General features: G+C 39.5%; 1 protein-coding gene across 2 annotated transcripts in view; it reads right to left on the reverse strand.

The window, feature by feature from the left end:
* Window positions 1–24,724, reverse strand: part of ZNF143 (zinc finger protein 143) — a 51,516-nt gene that overhangs the window by 8,162 nt on the left and 18,630 nt on the right. For both annotated transcript variants that reach the window (XM_004683056.2, XM_004683055.2), the window contains exons 8-14: window positions 16,658–16,777; window positions 15,100–15,175; window positions 13,914–14,039; window positions 13,009–13,188; window positions 5,429–5,656; window positions 3,305–3,453; window positions 479–640 (exon numbers count right to left, since the gene is read on the reverse strand). In XM_004683056.2, coding sequence (XP_004683113.1) covers window positions 479–640; window positions 3,305–3,453; window positions 5,429–5,656; window positions 13,009–13,188; window positions 13,914–14,039; window positions 15,100–15,175; window positions 16,658–16,777 — 1,041 coding nt within the window. The remainder of the gene's footprint in view (window positions 1–478; window positions 641–3,304; window positions 3,454–5,428; window positions 5,657–13,008; window positions 13,189–13,913; window positions 14,040–15,099; window positions 15,176–16,657; window positions 16,778–24,724) is intronic.

Below are 24,724 nucleotides of genomic sequence, written 5' to 3' on the forward strand. Positions count from 1 at the left end.
CCCCAGTTCTGTATGCATAAATAAATAAATCTTTAAAAAAAAAATGGATTGTATCTATGGGGGCTGAAATGGATGGCGGTAGGGATGGAAGAAAACTTTCCACGGTATACCTGTATATACTTATTGACTTCTGAAGCATATAATTACAGATTCAAAAAAATTAAACTTTGCAAATCTAATTTTCTTAAGTATCTGATGATGGTGGTGATTGGAAGAACTACCACTAATGAACACTTAATATATATTTGTGCATTATTTTATTCAATTCTTATGTCAGTCTTATAGGATAGATGCAGCAATCACTCCTATATTTACAGATGAGGAAAAACTGAGCCTTAGCAGATTTTGTGCCAAAAAGCCATAAACTGGGATTCAGTCCTAAATTTGTGTGCTTAACAGTCATATCACATTGTACATTTATATAACATTTTTGATACTGATATACATATACATACACTGATATAAAAGAAAAAAGTACCTGTTGCCCTTCTGTACCCTCGGCAGTAACCATAGCAACAGAGTGTGTACCCGCTGAGGAGATAACTGCATCATGAGTAGGAACTGTGATGGGCGTGCCATCCTGCGTTACCATTGTGATCGTATTGCCAATGGCTTGCATATCAGCTTGAGATATATTGACCTGCAATACAACATATTTTTACAAATCAATTGATGTATATTATTATATTTGGGAATCTTTATTCAAGATGAGGCCTAACTTTTATGTAAGTCTACTTTGTAGAAGCAAATAAGTTTCTATAGATAATGGAATAAACTCAGGGAGAGGTCATCAGAATGAGTATTTCTCAAATGCATTTTTTCCTTTCTATTTCTTCAGCCAATTCAGACATTTTTTTCCTCACATCTAACTTTCTGTATTAATACAACTTCTTTCCAGATATCTAGTTTAACTCTTTTCTAAACATCTTCTGACACCTCAAAACAAAATAAACTGCTTTATGTTCCCTGTTTAAATTCCTAGTAAGTCACTTCCCATTCCCACAGTTCAGACTTCTTACATAGCTTTCATGGTCTGGACTTTAATAATTTCTCTACACTCATTTTCCACTACTTCTATCCAGAATCTGGAACTCCAGTAACAACTAATCATTTGCAGTCCCAGAGTGTCACATTCTGCTAATACCTTCATGACTTGGACCTTCCTGGAAAATTCATGGCACTTCTTCAAGACCCAAAGGAAAGGCATTTCTCTGTAAGGACCTCCAAGATTCCTTCAGGAAGAATCATTTATTCCTTTCTCCAAGCTGCCACAGCACATTATGTATTATATACCCAGCATTATGAGAAATAACTGTTCATTTTAGGAATGTTGTTCTCCTATTGGATTATGGTACCATCCTTCTTCTACTCCCCAAAGTATACCAAAATGTCTGGTGGTCCATAGGTGCTCAATAAATGTTTGTTGTTTAATTCACAAAAGGAATGGAATAGTAATCTAATTCCTTAAAGAAAAGGGATGGTTATGTTTAAAGAAAATATAACATTGGAGGAGGGGAAATATCTGTCCTGCAACACAAAGAGGGGAGTACATTTGTTTATATGGTCAGAGAGGAGCCACTAGTAGATGACACAGAAGTAGGCTCTAGCTAGTCTGATAAAAACCAGAATTATTTAAAAATGAAACAAGTCACCTCCTAAAAAAGAAAATGCCTCATCTGTTTAGAGACTGCTATAGAAAGGATTTCTCCTATGGGAGAGAGTAAGGGAGGTTAGATCAAATGACCTCCAGAGGTTTGCTGTTGATGATACTCCAATCAAGACATCTTTTGTTTTTTATTTTTATTTATTTATGCATAGAAGAATGGGGGGGTAGGCCTGAGGTGTCGGGGGTGAGAGGATTCACCAGAGACAGAGTGGGGAGCGGGAATAGGCAGACTGACTGAAATACACTGCTAAGGGGAGCAGTGGGTGAGACAGGAGGGGTCTGCCTCTGCATGTGGGTTAGTTCAGTCTGGAGGTGGAACTCATGCTGCAGTGGCTGCTGACATCTTGATAGTGCTGAGACTTAACCCCTAGCACCACCAGGGAGGCCTTCAAGAAAGTCTTAGTTTATAATGAATTAAAACTGGGTAGTAAACATGTCTAATCTTTCATCTTGCTTGTCATTCAGTAGATGGAGTACTGTGTGGAATTAGTGACATCAAAAATGGAAGGGAGAAGGCTGAACAGGATGGTACAAGGGCTTTGTATTTTCCAAACCTGAATATGTTCTGTCTCTTAATTATAGGCATCAGCATGTCAACAAGATAAAGGATAGATTAATCATGGAAGGTAATACTCTAAGACAGATGTGTAAGGAGGTAGTTCTCTGTGGAAAAGGTAGCCATAAGAGGATAAAGAATCCCATATGCGGCCCTCCCTGGTGGCGCAGCGGGTTAAAGCACTGCACTGAGAATCTAAAGCCACTTCCGCATGAGTTCGATTCCCGCCTGCCCTGGAGGTGACCACATGGTGTGGCAGACCTCTCCTGACCCGCCCGCTGCTCCCCTCAGCAGTGTACTTCGTCAATCTGCCTGTTCTGCTCCCCACTCTGTCTCTGGTGAAGCCTCTCACCGTCCCGAGCCTCTGGCCTGTACCCCAGTTCTGTATGCATAAATAAATAAATCTTTAAAAAAAAAAAAAAAGAATCCCATATGCTTATTTCTACCAGATATTAAGTTAAGCTGGAACTTAAAAAGTCAAATTAGATGAAGTCAAATCTGAATTATTTTAGGTTAGTGGCATCTGGAAAACTATGAAAACTCTGATTGTCTGAGAACAACCATTACATTTCATGAGGAAATCAAGATAACTGTTTTTAGTAACTCTGTGAAATTCTAGTTGAGTGGAACCTCCCCAAGATTTCACATAAAATCTCCACCCACTGGAGATTTCATCAGTAATTTCCTAGGATCTTTAAATGACATGACCATCACCTCAGCCAAGCCTCTGATTTCTCAAGCTAACCTCCTAGATCTAATGCCATCCTTCTTTGAAAAAGTGTCTCACAGAGACTCATTACTTTTCAAACTCAGTTTCACTGTAACTCTGACAGTCACCAACTCAGCTCTGAATTAAACCAGTATCTGAACCCTATACTCTCAAACTTTCTCTACTAATCTGTTTGCATGTCATTCCTTCCAGTAGACTATTAAAAACCTTCAGGAGATCTAGCACTGCCTACAAGCTCAAATTCAAACTTTGAGCCTGATAGCAAAGCTTCCTCCATTATGATCCAACTTGCCTTTCAAGCTAAGGTTCAAAAACATACTATTTAACCCTTTGGTTTTTAGTAAATACTTACATGCTGAGTCCCATCCTGGGATATGAGTGTAACTTGCTGACTCAAACCAGACTGGGTTACTGTGGCCACTTGTGTAGATACAACATCATCCCCTTCCACACCTGTAACATACGTGATTTGGGACCCTTTAAGAACATCTTCACCTTGACCTGTTTAAAACAAATGAATCATTTACTTGCCAACCAACCGAGATGCTTAGAAAACAAAAGAGTTTAAGTATTACAGCAAAACTTACACAAATTTTAGTATATTATGTATTAAATTCTAAATCACAAAAATGGTTTTGAACACTTTCTTCTGATTCCTCTCAGACTCAAACCAAATTAAAGCAGAACAAACCAAATCTTTGATTGCAATTTAAGAGTTATAATTTTGGAAGGCCTCTTTTATTCTTGGAATAGTTATGTGATACTGTGCATATGTGTTAGGGTAGGAGATGGGGGGAATATACCCTTCAATATGGCCAATAAGCATTCAGTCTTTGTAGTCACTTAAGAAGCTGTTAAAAAAGATTTTTAAAAAATAGTAAGACAATCCTCATAAACATTAACCACAAACTGGAATGGTGTGTCAACATAACCTATTAAGTTACTTACTCTTTAACACAAGTGACTGATTGTAAGACATTAGTACACAATGACATCATTGTGTAAAGATAATAAACAGCACATTATCTGGGATAAGGTTAATAATTTAATAAGTAACAAAAGAAGAACCCCTATCTCCTTCTTTATTTTATGAAGAACAGTAAGTAAATAGCAGTTTCAACAAGTCCATTACTAGGCAACCGGGAAGATCAGTGATCCTTTTCTTCTATGACTTCTCATCTCCACGAAACCAGGAAGTGGGTAAATACGGTTTTATTTTTCAAAGGACTTAATACTAATTTAAAGTACTTCTCAAAGTTAGAGGTTGTTTTATGCATTCAGAGAGGGTGGTCTTGATGTGTGTAGTTTTCAGAGCAGGCATTATTTCATTTCTTTTTGTTCTCTCCTATAGGTATTTACAGTGTTATTTCAATGGTGATCAGATGAGGAAAAAGGAACAAATCTATCCCCATACTCTTAAAAATAATCTTCACTTGGGGCCTTCCCTGGTGGTGCAATGGGTTAGCATGTAGCACTACAAGCTAGCCACATCCACTTCAGTGCGAGTTTGATTCCTGGCCCCAGATGTGATCCACATCCAACAATCTGAAATATCAATATTTAAGGGAGAATTTGGGGAGATTAAAAAGGAAAAGCCTTAAAACCTAAGTTTCACATCATCAAAGCCTGCTTTTTAACTGCACATGTACAGTTTTAACTAGAAATGTGGCATCTGTGATGGAAAAGATTATGTTCATATTATCACATAACTAATACTCTGAAAAGACAAATTAGGAATCAAACAAGGAATCAGTGGAGCAGGTAGTGAGAGATCTGTTCTTTCCTTTGGTTTCCAACTTTTTCCACCTACATATTTTTAGCAGTTATTTAAAAGGGAAAAGACATTTTTAAATCTTAAACACACCTCATTTAAGAGGTATTCACTGACACAGTAAAAGAAACTAAACGTTGTTTTAGAAAAATCTACTTCATTTTACCTATTTACCAATGGGGAATTACTGAAGTGTTTTTTTATCACTCATAATACTATGTACCAGCACATAAATTAGTTAAAGAGTTACTCAGGTGTGCTTTGCCATATTTATGGGTCCACACCAACATCCTTGAGATACCAAATAGGTAAGCAGGGGTCCCCCTGCCTGACTCTCCAGTATTCCATCCTGCTACCTTATCAGGCTAACAGGACACATTCAGCAGATTTCTTTGAGTCCACAATTCACATACGTTCTCCAACCTCATGTCTTTTTGCATGTGCTGCTTCCTCCATTTGGATATTCTTTTGCCTTTGTTGCCAATTTCCACCTCTCTCCCAAACCTCTGCCTCTTTACCTAGATGACTCAAATTCACCCTCAATAATGCCCCCAAATTCAATTCCTCAGGGGAGCCTTCTCTGAGCTCCGAGAATAGACTTAAGTCCCCCTCTTCTACATCCCAGTGCATCCAGTGCCTTTTTTGACAGCACTTATCACAGTTCTAAATCCCAAACACAGAGCTCAACATTGGCAAAGCCCTCACCTGGGGGAGGCTCAAAGAAGGCTTCTTGCTCCTCCTCTATGGGCTCCGTGTCGTTGTGCGCCGTCCGTTTGTGCATGGCCAGCGTGGAGATCTGCTTGTATGTCTTGCCACAGTGGTTGCAGTTGTATGGTTTGGAGTGCGTGTGAACAACGTGATGTTTGTATAAACTGGAATATTCTGTAAACCTTTTGTCACACCCAGGGACTGTGCAAACATATGGCTTTTCCCCTATGGACACCACCAAAAGAGAAAAAAAGAATAAAACTTCACACATGATGGGATGATCATTCCACAGGTCTCTAAGGGGAAAATGACAGAGCCTCTAGTGATAAAAATAACCAGCTGTCAAATTCCTTTCTATCCTGCCACAAGGCAGACAAAAGAAATGAGTCTGTACCTATGGTTTTGAGTTGGCTCATGAGGTCTGCACCTTGGTGTTATTCCTTTGCCTGAATACCACCACTTCTCCCCTTAATTTCTTTTTTATTCTCCCTTAATTGCAAGGGATGAAGGAGTAAGGATAGAGCTGTTACCCAGCTTAATACTAAGCTTAATGAAAATGTCATTTATTGATAACTATAACTAGATAATCTAGTTATCATTATAATACTATATTAGTAATAAAACTAAATGCAACATTACTATAATTAATGAAACTTACCTTGAAGATTTTATAAAGATAATAGAAAAGAATTTTCTATAAAATTTGTTAGGTATAGTTTGGATTCTTTAGTAAATCTAAAAGTACATACATATTTTATATTATCTTACGCTGACTTCTTGTATCCAATTAAAAACTGAGTATTCACTAAAAAGTAGGTAATGCAAAGGGTAGTTTGTATTTCTTTTTCATGAAACAATTAGCCAACAATATAAACTATTTAGGGCCCTCTCTGGTGGTACAGGGAGTTGGAATGCTGCTCTGTGAAGCTAAGCCAAGCTGTGGCAGCTTCAGTGCGAGTTTGATGCCTGTTCAGGAGGTGACCCCGCCACATGGCACAGAGGAGACTTTTCTTGCTTGCCCGCTGCTCCCCTCAGCAGTGCACTTTGTAGATCTGCCTGTTCTGCTCTCTACTGTTTCTGGTGAATCCTCTCGCTGCCCCTGCACCTCTGGCCTGTACCCCATTTCTGTATGCATAAATAAAATAAATCTTTAAAAAAAGAAAATTCGATATTTTAAAATTATATAGACAGTTTATACATTTTTAGAACTCCTTATAACATTTTAAACATTATCAAAAGTATGGGGATAGAGTGTAATAACCATCAATCAGGCAGCTTCAACTACCAATTCACAGCCAATACTGTTTGATTTATTCACTACATTTCCTCCTTCCTTCTTTGCTGGAGTACTTTGGAATAGCTCCAGACACAAATATTTCATATTATAAATGGACAGCTTGATGGATCCTTTCTTTAAAAAATCAAAATTAGGGCCCTCCCTGGTGGTGCAACAGGCTAAACCACAATATTATGAATCTACCTGCAGCTACTTCAGCATAAGTTCTATCCCCAGCATGGGAGGTGACCCACATGGCGCAGCAGACCTCTCCTGTCTCCCCTGCTGCTCCCCTTAGCAGTGTACTTTGTCAATCTGCCTGTTCTGCTCTTCACTCTGTCCCTTGTGAATCCTCTCACCACCCCTGCACCTCTGGCCTGTCACTAGTACTGTTTGCATAATAAATAAATCTTTAAAAAAAATCAAAATTAACCATTATTTAACATCATAAAATATCTAGACTGTTAGCATGTGGTGATAGGATTTAAAACTGAAAGCAAATAGGAAAAAAATCAACTTAATTTTGGCTTAAGCCAATACTTTTTTAAAAAGGTTTATTTATTTATTTACACATACAAGAGACAGTGTGGGAGTCGGGAGCAGACAGGCAGATTTACTGAAATACACTGCTGAGGGGAGCAGTGGGCAAGACAGGAGAAGTCTGCTGCACCATGTGGATCACCTCCCTTGCTGGGGATTGAAATGAAGCTGCAGTGGCTGCAAATAGCTTCATAGTGTGCTGCGTTTTAATAGGGCACCAAGGAGTGCCCTCTAATGAATACTTTTAACCATACTGACGGGGATGGGAGAAGACAACAATAAACTATAGTATTTAATAACTTCAGTCTTCATATTACTTCCTAAATGTGTGTGTGTGTATGCACGTCAAACTTCATTTTACACCTTCCTTAGGTCTCTTTCCCTGTGGTTTTACACACAGTAAAACTACCCATAGATAGTAAAATCTCAAGCATTAAGTTTTTGATATAAAGTACTTGAGATACCATGTGGCAGAGGACCCTAAACTGACCAAGGCCCCACTCCCCGCTGCACAATTGCAAGACACTTCAGGCTTAGAGAGTGACTACAAAGGGATTCATCAACAAACCAGGAAAAGCAAGAGTTACGCAGGCCAATAATGGCCGTTTTACTTTACCCAAGTCGTGTCCAGTACTGTCTAGTCCTGCACAAAGCCGTTATGATGGTGTCTTCCCGCCACCGAGGACGGGCACCTCCTCTCCCGATCAGCAGCCACATGTCTACAATGGCTGCCACTGTGGACACAGCTGGACCCGGCAGGCAAACTACAGGCCGGAGCCGATTCACAAACACAGAAAACGTGCAACAGGAGATGCTCCTTGAACTGCCAAAATGCCCCAGCACAGCACCAAACAAACAATACTCAAGACCACAGCTGCCGCGGCCAAATGACCTGACAGAAAGGCCTCAAACAGGACACCCGGCTCCAGTCTCCGTCCTCTCCAGGCCACCATTCTAGGTGCCTGTTTCCTCAGGTTTCCCTTTCTCCCCCAGACCTAACAAATCTTTCCCAACATGACTAGTATGGACAAGGCCCTACTTGATGGCCGCTGCCACGGGGTCCACGCCCACAAAGCCCATCTCTACAAAGCCCTTGTGGAGCGGTCCAGGAGAGCCCTCTGCCCGCCGCTGGCCGCATTGCGGACCACGCGCTCCCCTCCGCGGCTCTGCGCAGCCGCAGCCTGCTTGATCTTTCAGTAGATCTGCCTGTTCTACTCACTCTTGTCTCCGGTGAATCCCCTAACCCCTCGCATCTCTGGTCTGTACCCCAGTTCTTCTACTAAATAAAAGAAACAACCCCCCTTCCCTCCAAAACAAAACAAAACAGAGCAGGTCACAGTTCTAATCTTGGTGGATAGTGGTTGCGAGGATGTGGTCATGGTAAGATGCAGCAGGGAAACGGCAGGCACCCAGAAAACCGGCCCTACTGATCTTTAGGTTGGGCAAAAACTGCCACAAGGTGGCACCAGAATTACGTGGTTTCCCTACTGCACACTGGGTCAGCTTATAAACATTGCAAATGGAAGCTTTTATATGGTTGACTCTATACTTCACTTATAGCATAATGTGAGCATTTGTTCTATCATATACTTGATGATCATTAGCCAAAATTTCATGAGGTAACACGTCTTTTAATTCTGAATTATTGTAAGATTACTCTTAATATAAGTAATAAAAGTCTTAATACAGTAAAAAAAAAGCACATTCTGTTTACCCTCTGTTTGCCATTTCATCCCCACCCATCAAACATTCATCTACAAAGCTATGTCAAACTTAAGAATTTTGTGTTACAAGTGCACCATCAAAAAAGTGAAAAGATATCCTACAAAATGGAAGAATATATCTCTAATAAGTCATATAGCTGATAAAAGACTACTAGTATTTAGAATATGATCAAGAATATCTACAACTTAAGATAAAAAGAAAATATAATTTAAAATGTGGACAAAGGAGGCCCTCCCTGGTGGCGCAGAGGGTTAAAGCACTGTACTAAGAAGCTTAAGCCACTTCCGTCACGAGTCCGTCACGAGTTCAATCCCCGCCTGCCCAGGAAGAGATCCACATTGCGAGGCAGACCTCTCCTGACTGGCCCGCTGCTCCCCTTAGCAGTGTACCTCGTCGATCTGCCTGTTCTGCTCCCCACTCTGCCTCTGGTGAATCCTCTCACCCTCCGCATCTCTGGCCTGTACCCCAGTTCTGTATGAATAAATAAATAAATCTTAAAAAAAAAAAAAGTGGACAAAGGAACTGAAATGAGTTTTCTGAAGAAAACAAACAAGTGTACAATAAGCTCATAAAAAGATGCTCAACATTATTAACGTATCAGGAAATTCCAAGCAAAAGCACAATGAGATTGATACTGCTTCATACATATTAAGGGGGGGTGACTGTAAACTTGATAGGTGATGTTAGCCAGATAGCTAAGCTCTGCAAAAAATGGAACCTCTAGGGCCCTCCCTAATGGTGCAACAAGTTAAACTGCAATACTATGAAGCTACCTGCAGCCGCTTGAGTAAGAATTCAATCCCCTGCTAGGGGGCTGACCCAGATGACACAGCAGACTTCTCCTGTCTCGCCCACTGCTACCCTCAGCGGTGTACCTCATCAATCTGCCTATTGTGCTTCCCACCCTGTCTCTGGTGAGTCTTATCACCACCCCTGCATCTCTGGCCTGTACTTCTGTTCTGTATGAATAAAAATATTTTTTAAAAAAGGAACCTCTACATTTTTCTGGTGAGATTATAAAATGGTGTAGCCACTTATGAGATTAAAATGGTGCAGCCACTTATGTTCCTTAACATATTTGAACTGAAGGCCCCCCTGCCGGTGTAAGAGGTTAAGTCTCAGCAGTATGAAGCTACCAACAGCCACTGCAGCACACGTTTGATCTCCAGCAAGAGCTAACCCACATGGCGTAGCAGACCACTGTCTTGCCCACTGCTTCCCTCAATAGTGTATTTCAGTCAATCCACCTGCTCTGCTTCCCACTCTGTCTCTGGTGAATTCTCTTATCCCCTGTACCTCTGGTGTGTACCCCAGTTATTGTATGCATAAATAAATAAAATAAATCTTAAAAAAAAAAACAGTTAAGCCAAGTTACCATATGATCTAGCAATTCTACTCGTACATAAGAAAAAAGAAAACCTATGTCCACACACAAACTTGTACATGACTTCTCACATCATTATTCATAATAGCCATAAGTGAAAATCACGAGTGAATGGATTTTTAAAATACTGATCCATTCACACAATGAAATACTGCTCAGGGGGCCTACCTAGTGGTGCAAGGAGTTAAGTGTCAGCACTATGAAGCTATTGGCAGCCACTGCAGCAAGAGTTCAATCCCTGGCCAGGGAGCCAATCCACATGGTACAGCAGACAGTCTCTACTGTCTCATCTACTGCTTCCCTCAGCAGTGTGTTTTAGTCAGTCTGCCTATTCTGCTCCCCACTATGTCTCTGGTGAATTCTCTCATCCCCTCTGCCTCTTGGCCTTACCCCAGTTCTACTATGTATAAATAAAAATTTTAAAAACCTTAAAAAAAAAAAAAGGAAACAGAAATACTGTTCAGTAATTAAAGAACTACAGATAGGGTCCTCCCTACAGATAGGTGTAGCGGGTTGGAGTGCAGCACTGCAAAGCTGGCAGTGGCCACGTCAGTGCGAGTTCAATACCGTCCTGTAGGTGACCCACATGGTGTGGCAGACTTCTCCTGTCTTACCTGCTGCTCCCCTCAGCAGTGTACTCTGTCGATCTGTCTGTTCTGCTCCCTGCTCTGTCTTTAGCGAATTCTCTCTGGGTCCCTACACCTCTGGCCTGTGCCCCAGTTCTGTATGCATAAATAAAATACTTAAAAAAAAAAAAAAAAGAACTACTGATAAGTGCTATGACAATGCTGAGCCAAAAATATTTCTTCATGATTCCATCTATGAAATGTCCTGATTGGGAAAATCCCGAACGACAGCAAATAGATTATGGACTGGTATGGTTTGTGGGAGGGGTCAGAGAAGAATGCTAATAAGTATGGAGTTTGTTTGAAATGTGAGGAAAATGTTCTAAAAATGTACATTGCCGGCCCTCCCTGGTGGCGCAGTGGGTTAAAGCACTGCACTAAAGCCAAAGCCACTTCCTCGTGAGTTCGATCCCCGCCTGCCCCGGAGGTGACCACATGGCGTGGCAGACCTCTCCTGACCCGCCCGCTGCTCCCCTCAGCAGTGTACTTCGTTGATCTGCCTGTTCTGCTCCCTACTCTGTCTCTGGTGAAGCCTCTCACCGCCCCTAAGCCTCTGGCCTGTACCCCAGTTCTGTATGTACAAATAAATAAATCTTTTAAAAAAAAATGTACATTGCCATCAACCATTAATAGCTGGTTGAATGCATTAAAAAAAAAGTTGAATCATAAACTTTAAATGGATACATTGTAAAGCGTGTCAATTATACCTAAATAAAACATTATAAAAAAAGATTTATTTATGCATCCAAGAACTGGGGTACATGCCAGAGGTACAGGGGGTGAAAGGATTCACCAGAGACAGAGTGGGAAGCAGAACAGGCAGGTCTACTGAAACACACTGCTGAGGGGAGCAGTGGGAAAGCCAGGAGAGGTCTGCCACACCATGTGGGTCACCTATTCAGCCACGGATCAAACTGGTGCTGCAGTGTCTGTGGACAGCTTCATAGTACTAAACTTTAACCCACTTCCCACCAGAAAGGGCCCTTAATGAAACTTTTTTTTTAAAGATTTTATTTATTTGGGCCCTCCCGGTGGCACAAGGCATTAAAGTGCAGCACCACGAAGCTGTTTGCAGCCACTGCAGCTTGAGTTTGATCCCTGGCCAGGGAGCTGACCTACGTGGTGTGACAGACCTCTCCTGTCTCCCTGCTGCTCCCCTCAGCAGTATGTTTCAGTAGATCCATCTGTCCTGCAGGGGTGGCGAGAGTATTCACCAGAAACAGAGTGAGGAGCAGAACAGGAAGACTGACAAAGTACACTGCTGAGGGAAGCAGTGGGCCATGCAGGAGAGGTCTGTTGTGCCATGTAGGTCAGCTCTGGGGTGGAGATTGAACTCGCACTGAAGCGGCTACGGCTTGGCTCAGCTTCATAGTGCAGCGCTCCAAATGGCTGTACCACCAGGGCCCCTCAATGAAACTTAAAAAAAAAATGTATCCCTTTACCTTCCGGGCCACAAGTACCACAAAGTTAAGTCTAAGACGCATCCTTACCACAAAACACCAATGCACATGTCCCTGCCTTCCCTTCATGTGTCCCATCATATGGAACCTCCCAATGCTCTCCAAGTAAATCATACTCATTTTTTAATACTGTTGTGCCATTACCCATGACATTTCCCCTGCCAGGAATACCCTCTATACAAAACTTCATGACTATGAAGTTCTCTGTAAAGCCTTCCTGAATGCTTTTCCCATTCCTGCAAGGTAGTTTCTCCTCTCTCTGCCTCCAAAGACTCTTGTTCACATAATGAGAGACACTCTGCAGTGAATATTTGCCGATTATCTCTCCCCAATACAAATGCCCTGACAATGCCTTATCTGTCCCTGTATCTTGATGCATGTAGGGGACACACAGCAGATGCTCAACAACTGTTTATTGTGTAAGTGGATGTATGAATGCTAAGGTGAGAATTTTTTGAGTAGCTTGATCTCTTTCTACCATTTCAACAGATAGGAAGGAAGGACATGATTTATGGAGGAATTGGAGTAGAATTGAATCCTGATAGACCAGAATCAGAGATTGTTACCTGTATGTATCCTCACGTGATTTTTATAATTGGTTGCACTGGCAAATGCCCGCCCACATCCAGGTTCTGTGCAGTAATAAGGTCTTTCTCCCGTGTGTGTCCTTATATGTACTTTTCTGATATTTGATGTTGTAAAAGACCGACCACAGCCTTCAAAGGGACATTTAAAGGGCCTTTCACCTGAAAACACAGAAGGGAATAAGTTAAATGACAGGAAAATACACAGAAAACTGAAATGTCTCATCTTTCAATTCTGCCTAGCATCATGCTCAAGACTCTAGTCTTCTTGTATTGGAATTCTTTTTGGGTATTTCTTTTTTCCTATAAACAGCATCTTCTATTCCAAATTTAAATCTACATAGGAAAATGTCAAGGGCATTCAAAACTCATCCCTGATTACGTAACTGTCCAAGATGCAGTAGTCCAACTGAAAAAAAGGCAGAGAAATAATTGTCAGAAAGAAATTTTAAAAAATATTGGTTTTTGTTTATTTCTGGTCAAGTGAAATTGTGTTTTACATGTTGGTAGAAACCAATTTCTGCTGTTAAATATGAAATCATTTTAAAAGGAGCAAGAATGTTTGACCTTTTCTTTAATGAGTGTTTCACTAGTATGTTAAAAGAACAGTTTATCTTGGTGAGCCCCTTCTCCTTTCTGGGCCTAGATGATCCCAAAAGTCTTCCCAACTCTGACAAGCTATGACAAGGAGTCAAATATTCCAACAATTTCCCTAGAATAATATATACTATTATTCTGACTTTGTAGCACCTTCCCTTGTTTTTGCTCTGAAGTCACCTGTATTTAAAATGGAATTTCAGGATACCCTTTCAGAGACTCCTTCACCAATTCTACTCTCTGGACTAAATATTCCTGTTGTAGAAATGATACTCTGCTCACACCAGTACCTGTATGAGTTCTGATATGTTTCTGTAGATCTCCTGAAGTTTTGAAAGATTTAGTACAATTATCTTCTGAACACCGGTATGGCTTTTCTCCTGTATGAGTTCTGACATGACTTTTTAATCCATAACCTTTAAGAAAAATTCAAAAGAATTTAATTACCCAAAATCCCTCTAAACATGGGCCTCCGTGGTGGTGCAGGGGTTAAAGCCTCAGTGCTATCAAGCTATTGCCAGACACTGCAACATGAATTTGATTACCCATCAAAGGAGCTAACTAACCCACATGGCACAGCAGACCTTTCCTGTCCCACCCACTGTTCCCTGCAGTAGTCAATCTACCTGTTCTGCTCCCCACTCTGTCTATGGTGAAACCTCTCACCTCTCCCATACACCTCTGGCCTGTACCCCAGTTCTTGTATGCATAAATAAATCTTTAAAAAAAAAAACTAGTATTATAGCCATATAAAGGAAAGGGGGTAACAGAAGGCAGCAGAAAATGCCTTCTATCATCAAGAAAGAGTAATAAGAACATATGATTAAGAAAAATGGAGGTAAACATAACACAGACAAGTGTCAAAGTTTTAGCCTCTGGGTTGAAGAACTGAGAGTTGAAAAGGATGGGCAGAGGTTTACTGCTTTTCATTATATATTCTTTTGTACTATTTGATTTTTTTTTTAAAAACCTAATATGCATATATTGTTATGATTAAAAATTAATATTTATTAAATGAACAAAACAAACCAAACTCAGGTACAGAAAACAGACTGGTGTTTACCAAAGGGGCCTGGGGAAAGAACAAAACTGGTGAAGAGACTTCACTACATAGTGACAGACAGAAACAGGAGGTGTGGTGGGAGTGTGCTGCAGTGTATACAGATGTCAAACTGTAATGTTGTACATCTGAAAATTAGGCTATAAACCAATTATTACCTCAATAAAATTTTTTTCATTTTAAAATAAATAATATAAAGCAGAGTGAAAACTCTGAACACTGTAGACAGAAGCAGCTCTTAGCAAAAAATGAGAACAGAAACAGAAAACAAGACAAGAGGCAGTTAACAGAAACTGAAAAAATGATCACGTCTGTCTGCTAATTCAGGTGAAGGCAAGGAGTCAGTTCCTCCCTCTGGTCTATCTCTGCTTTGCCTGTAAGTGGAACCAAGAAACAAAGAAAATGCATGTTTTTACCTGTTGCAAATGCTTTCCCACAACCTGGATGCTCACACTGATAAGGCCGGTCTCCTGTGTGTGACCTCTCGTGGACCTGCCATTGAAGCATACAGATGATCCCACTGCCTTTTGCATTTCTTAGAAACATGTTCTCAACACAGGCCATTTTCTTTTTTTCACTGTTGAATTATTTTGTTGTTTGTATGTTATTTTTTGAAAAACAGAAAATAATTTCGTTTTTCAAAGACTATGCTCTAGTATATTTGAATACAGACTTAAATCTTGTATGTCAGGAAGTATTCATTTCAAGTAAGAAACAGAGATGCTAGAGGTTTGAATTTGCTAGAGTGTTAAAAGGTGTTTGTGTGGCACCTCCCTGTTGGTGCAGGGGTTAAAATATCAGCACTGTCAAACGATTGCCTGCATTATATCATGAGTTCAATCCCTGGCCAGGGAGCTGACCCACATGGCGCATCAGACCTCTACTGTCACACCCACTGCTCCCCTCAGCAGTGTATTTCAGTGGCCCCATCTGTCCTGCTCCTCATTCTGTCTCCGGTGAATCCTCTCACTCCACTGCACATCTCTGGCCCCAGTTCTTGCATGCATAAACAAATAAAAATAAATTAAAAAAAAAAAAAAAGACCGTCAGACCTAATGGTTCCGTCATTAAAAAAAGATGTCTGTATGGAATATACCCTGGAGAACAGGGAGCAGAGTAGGGAGTTGATGCACAATGTGAGGTTAAGAGCAGGGAGGTGGTACTAAAGGGGCCTGGACCTGAAGCAAGATTTCATGACTGATGAGTGGTATGGGCCTGGCACTTGACTTCTTGAAGTCTTGATGTCTTCTTTGTAAAGTTGGGACATAATTGTATCCAGCAAAGATGATTACTGTGATAAAAAAATAATCATGACAGTGGCCATTATCTATTGAAACTTGCTATTCTTTTCAGCACTTTACAAGTAGTGTTTTACTGGTTTAATTCTCACAACCACTCTGTGGGAGAGATTCTTTTATTGTCCACTTTTATAGATAAGGAAAATGAAGCACTAAGAGGTCAGTAACGTTAATGTTTTAACACAGATAAGGGCTCTTGGGCTGCTACTCCAAATATACTAAGTGCATACTTCCTGACACATTATAATCTATCCAGTAACTGTTAGCTCTGTTTATTATGAGTCATGGTGTGTTATATTTACCTGCAATTAAAATACTTGGTCTAAATATTTATAACAAATTAACATCAACTTTTGCTAGATTCTAGCAAATTACTGGTAATAGTGATCACACATAACCTCTCTCATATTAATTTCATATTTGACAAAAATATACTCAAATATATAAAGTTCCTACCATGTATAAGTTATTTGGCTGGACTTTAGGGAGACAGACACAAAGAAAACATAGTCCGAACTCTCAACATATTGACAGTTTCCTAAATCTGTGTAAGTTTTTTGGTCTATGTGTAAGTGGAGGGAAAACAAGTATATAATATTGAAAGCTACAAGTATATAATATTCATTAATGTCCTAAGTATTCCTATAGCTTCATACATATTTTTTTTTACTTTTACCTTAAGGTGATGAGCTGTTGTATATAATTTTCCACATCCATCATATTCACATCGAAATGCCTTCTCTCCACTCTGTTGAGATTTAGCAGTTACTCTTGTTGCATGGCCTTGTAAGACAATCTAAAATGAAACCAGAAGCATGATTTAAATTATTTATAGAGAATATTTATTTACACAGAAATAATTTCAGAAATATAAAACTTGTGATTGTGCTTCAGACACAGGGTCATTTTATGAAGATTCTACATGCTGAGAGAGTTAGGTTAATTTTTTTCCATGGCTGAAGTCAGATACTCTGGAAGAATGAACAAGAGATCTATAAGCATGTACAGCTCAAGCCTATAAATCTATTACAACGCTAGGAAAAAAAAAATCTATCCTACTAGTATCTCCATTGTATGCAAGTATTTCTTGACATTATCAAGATATATATACAAGCATCCTAAAAATAATGTCAAAACATTTCAACTTCAACAACAAAAAAAGAGGGATCCGATGATTTGAATCAACCATAGGAGACATTACAAGTTACATGATTCTAGTACTTACATTCAATAGGTCATTTTTCTGGGACTCAAAATCACAAGAGCCATGAGCTTAAATGCTTTTTAAAGATGACCACCTTGGGGGGCGGGGGGCCTACCTGGTGGCTAAAAGTGGCTAAAGTGCTATCAAACTATTGCCAGCCACTGCAACATGAGTTCAATCCCCAGACAAGGAGATAATCCACACGGTGGCCAAGGAGATAATGGCCACCATGTGGCACAGCAGACCTCTCCTGTCTTGCCCACTGCTCCCCTCCACAGTGTAATTCAGTAGATACACCTTGTCTCTGGTGAATCCTTTCCCCCCTCCCCCTCTAGCCTAGACCCTAGTTCTTAATTGCATAAACAAATAAAAATCTTTAAAGAAGAGAGATGATGACTGATTTTAGAAGTAAACATAGCATAAAAGTTAATGACTTTCTACTCTGTGGACTACATGGTAATAATGTTAAGATATTGTATCTGTGCAGATTGTCACAATAGTGCAAAAAGAAGACTGCCTAAAGTTTCTTTTGTACTGCACAAATTTTAAAACAACAGAGGAAAGATCACCATGAATAATGAATAAGTGGAATAAGAAAGTTTCTGTTTATCTCTCAAGAAGCAAAAGTGCCTTAATGGATTCTTTTAAATTAACTGACTATTTTGAAACTTCACTATTACTGCTTTTCTAATTATAACTCTAAAACATGAACCTTGGAGGAATTTGGATGTCTCAGCAAAAAGTAAAGAGAAAAAGTTAAAGTGAGCTATAATTCTATCACCCAGAGAAAACTTAACATCCATCTGGTATGTTTCTATTCAATATATTTTAAAAGTGTGCATATATTTGTGTAGAATTTTAGCAGAACTGGATGTAGGCCTTACATGAATTCTAAAGCAGACAGTAATAGAAAATGGGACTCCTAATCAGAACACAAGAGTTCCTGTTATTCTTTTCCTAAGAGCACAGGGAAATAAATGAGTGTGTTTGCCATCTCCCCAGGTCTGAGAGACTTAAGTCCAAGAGGGCACATTTCCAGCCCTGGTGGTGACAAGGCACACATGTTAACCTGCGCTCTGTTGCTCTCTTCTGGGCCAATTTATAAGATACTTTAATTCTGGTGTGAAATACACATCAGAGTTTAGCATCAGGCTTGATTAAGCCAAAACAAAGAAATAAGAATGAATTTGTAACACAGGATGAACACTGAAAATTTTTTTCCAGAAATGTACTTATTTCTGTTCTCATTCCAGTGTCTACACTGTATACTTCAAGAGCTCAGGGTGGTAATATGTATATACGGGACAGAGGTTTCAGTTCAGGAAGAACTGCTAGAACCTCCCAGTTTGCACTTGCATGGGGAAAAGGAAGTGGTGAACACAGAATTTTTAATTTCTAACCCAGCTTAAGTCACTAGCATTTGATAAGCGATGAGAATCACTAATAAGGGCTACTGTAACACATCTACTTCCATAAGTAGCTCTAATTATATAAAGCAGACCTGACCCAAAGGCATCCTTATAAGACACAGTAGGATGAGAACCTACAGTAACAATATCCAGCCAGCAAAAGGAACTTCTTAAAGGAAAACCACTGAAACTATAATGCCATATAGCATACAATATTTGGAAAAGCTTTATGAAGCTATGGGAGAGACAGTCAGAGAACCACTTAGGTTTTTATCTCAATACACAAAATGAGTGGGATGAGATTATCTCCCCCACCTTTTAAAAAAGATTTATTTATTTATACACACAGAACTGGGATATAAGCCAGATGTGCAGGGTATGAGAACATTCACCAGAAACAGAGTGGGGAGCAGAACAGGCAGTACTGAAATACACTGATGAGGGGAGAGTAGCAGGCGGGCCAGGAGAGAGGTCTGCCATGCCATGTGGGTCACCATCCTCTGGCCAAGGATCGAACTTGTGCTGCAGTGGCTGCAACAGCTTCATAGTGCTGTGCTTTAACTCACCACCAGGGAGGGCTCTGACTATGTCCCCCTTTATTGGAAATGTTTCCTTGTAAAGTCCTTATCGCTTAATCCTGGCTAATAGTCATCTTCTCCAATAAACTGTTTTATTCTACCTGGAACCTGCTTTCTGTCTACCACTTTCCTCTTGCCCTATTTCCAATCTAATCTCCTCTTTACTCCCACTGTAGCAGAAAGTTTGAAATAATGCTTGACAAATGATTGCTTAAGTACCTATGTCATACCAAAACAAGTAAGAGATGGCCCCTGTCTTGACAGGACTCCCATTCTACCCAGTAAAATTGTCCAACTACTGAGAGATTATAATAGAAAACAATCATTGTTAGTCCAGCAATTCATTTGAAGTTGTCTGGGGAGAACTATAGGTCAGGGAAAATTATGTAGAGTTGTAATTTGAAGGTTGGAAGATGGTGGGAAGAGTAGTCCAAGTAACAGGAAGACTACAGCCAACAGGATGAAATGTGTCTGGAGCAAATGGAAACAATATGAGAGTGTTATGAAACCGGATGAATAATATGAAAAAGAGAAATTCAAGACCATGTTTGGGAAGAGCTTTAGATATCATTCGAGTTAATGAAAATAAAAATAGATATTAAAAATCTTAAAGAATTTTTAAAACACAGAACTAAGTGAGCTTTGTGTTTTAGAAGACCTCTGGTAACATTGTGGAACAGAGTGAAATATGAAAGAGGAAAGCAGATAAAAAGAAGTGTGTAGAATAATAAATGAGGGGGAAGGAAGGTGATGGAATGGCTATGAAGAAGAGAGCAACAGATGATTCTGCAAATATGTTATGGGCAAAAATGAACAGAATCTAAAATTTGAAAGCTAAGTTAAAAGAAAGGCTCAAGCTATCTAACAGGTATTTCCGGGTTACACAGTAGTGGGTATATGTAATCTTTGTCAAAGGGAAAATAACCCGTTATTATCACAAGGGAAATGTCTCAAGGGCAGTTTAGAAGCTAACACCAGTGAAATACTAATCAGTTTCTAAAATCATCTACAGAAAATGACTTAATCACTATTTATGCTTAAGGCAGGCTCTGAGAAATAAGAGATAACCGTAGTTCTGCCATAAGTTTACCAGGGGACCATATGCAAGTCATATGGGGCCTGTTTGCTGTCAGTTTGTAAAGGACATACAAACTGTTTTTCCTTTTTAAAAAATTCTTCAAAAAGGAGCCAATCCACTGGGCCACAGAGAATCCCAAAATTGTTAACTGCTTCCTTTTGCTGGCGGCCCAGGCAGGTGTGGGCGGCTCAGAGTTCTGTTAGTTTCCATGAGACCTCAAACAAACCCTAGGATACTCCGAAAATAAAGGACTATCCAGTCCAAAGTGACCTCAATAACAAATTTATTCTCTCAATAATACATGTATGGATGCACTATGGTGGGTGCTTTTGCATGTGCTATCTAATTGGTCCTTCACAACTATTCAATGAATTAAATATTACAGATGATCTAGAAAAAAGAAAAATAAGGTTCAGAGTGGTTAAGTAATGTAACTTGCCCATGTTCAAAGGTTCTGATGAAACATTTAAAGCAGACTGGCTCTGGCTCTCAAGCGTAAGGGTGCTATAGTCCAGCGATAACTAACTGGCAGAGCTTCCATCCTTACACAAAGATGTGGTTGTGCCATGCTGGTGGGAATGCAAACTAGTACAACCACTATGGAAAACTGTTTGGAGGTTCCTCAAACTGCTAAACATGGAGCCTACCTAGGACCCAGCAACCCCACTCCTAGGTATCTACCCAAAAGACACAAAAACACTGATTGAAAAAGATACCTGCACCTCCATGTTTATTGTTGCTGTATTTACAATTGGAAAAACATGGAAGCAGCCCAAATGCCCAAAAGTAGATGACTGGATAAAAAAGATGTGGTACATATATACAATGGTATATTACTCAGCAACCAAAAAAGAGAAACACATGTCTTTTGCAGCAACTTGGATGGAGCTGGAAAAGATCATGCTTAGTGAGATAAGCCAGAAAGAGAAAGAAAAATACCGGATGGTTTCACTCATAGCAGGAGTATAATGGACCAGGTGGAAAATAACAAAAATAATGAACAACCATATACCAGCGACATTTTGCGGGGGTGGAGTGGGGAATGGGATCAAAAATGGGGGGGAGGGAAGGGAAGTGCATGGGATTATGGTGATGGCACACGGGTGACTTGGTGATGGGAAGATGGGAAACCCGCGGGGATTACAATTGAGATGGGAAAAAAAAATGTACAAAATGATGTAAAAATAAACTGTTGTAAAAAAAAAAAAAAGATGTGGTTGTGCCAAAGATAATTGGTACTGAAAATTCCATTTACTATAAATGTCTAATACATATAGCAGATACAACTTTTGCTATCTGATCTGTATAAACATGTATATTAAGATGTAAATAATCTATACTTTTGGAGGATAAAATGAAAGCAACTTGAAAAATAATTCAAAGTATGTTCTCCTTCAGGAAAAGAATCATACCCAAAGAAAGTGTAACAATTCCCTTTTCTAAGGGGCACATTAGCATTGTCAATATTTTAAAAAACAAACAACTCCCTCCTACACCTAAAGATTTCTCACAATAATTATTATGGGTGGTGGTCCTTCACTTTTTATTTTTTACCTACTTATATCACTACATTTTCTAAAAATAAACATGATGATCTTTCAAAAAGTATACAATTGGTTTATATATCTGTATTGGTTTATATATATGTATGTTTATATATCTGTATGGTTTATATATCTGTATCTGTACAGTAAGATTATCAGCAATTTGTTTCATTTTCTTTTGTACTTCTTTCAAATAATATCAACTAAAAAACATCCTGGATTCCATCCTGACTTATTGATCAGAATTTTGTCTCAGTTGTGGGCTATTTTTAAGTGATCCACAGCTTAATTCTGTGTTTTCCCTATTGTTAACCATTTGTCTAATACCTGTTTTATTTAGAGATCAAAATGAGGCTTAGAATTTTAAGGCCAGGTCCTTCCTGGTTGAGTAACAGGTTAAAGCACAGCACTACAAAGCTAGCTGCAGCTGCTTCAGCATGAGTTCAATCCCGGCCAAGGAGATGACCCACATGGCGTGACAGATCTCTCCTGGCCCACCCACTGCTCTCCTCATTAGTGTACTTTGTCAATCTGCCTGTTCTGTTCCCCACTCTGTCTCTGATGACTCCTCTCACCAGCCCTGTAGCTCTGGCCTACACCTCAATTCTGTGTGCATAAATAAATAAATCTTAAAAAAAAAAAAAAAACAGAAATGGAAGGCCATTTGTTCAAGATCACACAGCTAGGTGTGAAAAGTCAAAAGTATACATAAAATCATATAAAATAAAATATGCTCCACATGTAAACTGCCTAAGCTAAACAGGTTTGGGGGATATTACCCACCCTATGTTCTGGAAGAATCAGTCATTCCAACCACAGGCCCTGGTAACCAAAGAAGAAGGTACATAGAAGCCTGGCTAGTGAGCTATTCCTTTGTAGCCTGGTTTAAAAAGTAAAGCAGAGTCATAAATTCTTCTCCTTGGAATATGACCTAAGAAATAAAGGGAAACCTTAAGTTGCTTGTGGCTGATAAACCTGAGAAAGAAAGCACGGACATGAAGAGCCACATGCACGCTCAATGAGGACGCAGTAGAAGCCTGCCTATGGAGGAAAGAAGGCAGCAGAGATGCCATAGAGGGATTGCCCTCTGGCCCTGACATTTGCAATTCTGCTTCCTGGGAAGACCAGCTATTTAGCAGTTTGGCTTCTTGTAAACTCTGCTATAGCCTTCCTATCCTTTTCTTGATCAAGTTTTATTGGTGTTCCAACTCTTAGACAAACAACTTTGATCTCCAATGTAGATAAGACTTCATGAATGAAGGAAGTCAAAACTAACGGAAACTATGAAAAAGATCTGGTATTCCAACAGAAATGCAAAATATCATCAATGCTATATAATGTTTACACATTTGTCAATTATGTTCTTATGTATTGCACAATAACAATCAAATGAAAGTTTCATCTGGTTTTCATAACCCTATGAGGTGGGTAAAGTTTTAAATAGTATTCTCATTAAGTGATTAAAAAAAATTCAGAGTCATATAGTTACTACTATACAGCACAGTAGAAGCTAAACTTGAAGTTTTGAAAATTACAAATTATGTGCTACTTTAATATCAGGATGTTTTCTACTTCAGTAAGGATGGTGTAGCATTAGGGCAATGAGAGTAGTCACAGCTTTCCCAAAACAGCCACCCATCACCCATACAGTCTTTAAATAGGATACTATCAGGGTTTTCAAATTCTGCACTATGACGTTTCAAATAGGATAATCCTCTCCTGTGTAGCTATCCTATTCCTCATAGGATATTTAACCAGTAGATTATGTGAGACACATAAATAAAAATGTTCTAGCAGTCACATTTAAAATGCAAAAAAGACAAGCAAGTGAAATTAATTTTAGTAATTATTTTATGTAAAAAAAATGTTATGGGCCCTCCCTGGTGGCACAGTGGGTTAGCACAGCACTAAGAAGCAAAAGCCATGTCAGCATGAGTTTGATCCCTGCCCTGGAGGTGACCACATGGCGCAGCAGACCTCTCCTGACCCGCCCGCTGCTCCCCTCAGCAGTGTACTTTGTCAGTCAGCCTGTTCTGCTCCCCGCTCTGTCTCTGGTGAATCCTCTCACCTCTCCTACACCTCTGGCCTGTACCCTAGCTCTGTATGCATAAATAAGTAAATCTTTTAAAAAAAATTTATGCATGCATGCAATAACTGGGGTACAGGCCAGGGATGTGGGGAGTGAGGACTCATCAGAGATAGAGTGGGGAGCACAACATTGAAATATACTGCTGAGGGGAGCAGTGGGCGATACAGGAGGTCTGCTGTGCCATGTGGGTAAGCTCCCTGACCAGGGATGGACCTCATGCTGCAGTGGCTGTGGATAGCTTCACAGCATTACACTTTAACCCCTTGCACCACCAGGGAGGTCCAGTAATTATTTTATTTAAGCCAGTATTTCCAAAATATTACCTCTTATCATGTAATTAATGTGAGAAATTATTAATGAGATATTTTACATTTTTTCCCATAAGTCTTTGAAATCTGGCATGTATTTCATATTCCCAGTACATTTCTATTTGGATCAGCCACATCTCAAGTGTTCAATGGACACACGAGGCTACCATTCTGGACTGGATCTAGTCATTAAGGGAGAGCTATAAAGGGAAAAGGAGGAAGAAACTAGGTTAAAAAAACCTATCCTTTATCACTTTCTTCTATTTCTTTGTTTATTGGCACCAATACCAAATGGTTATATGTCTGCAGATAAAGAGTAATAGGGCTTTTTATAACATTTTGCTTCAACAGTTCTGAATTCTTCCTAGTTATGTTTCTGGGTTCAGAAATTAATTGATAGTAATAGATAGGCTTTTATGGTAACAGTTTATTATAATATACATCCCAAGGTATCACATATCCCAATGTATGATAAATTCATTCATTTTTTATAGACCCATTCTATATTATATTTTTTATAATATAATAGTTTA

Source organism: Condylura cristata, unplaced genomic scaffold (genome assembly GCF_000260355.1).
Source record: "Condylura cristata isolate star-nosed mole 26May11 unplaced genomic scaffold, ConCri1.0 scaffold00015, whole genome shotgun sequence".
Lineage (NCBI taxonomy): Eukaryota > Metazoa > Chordata > Mammalia > Eulipotyphla > Talpidae > Condylura > Condylura cristata.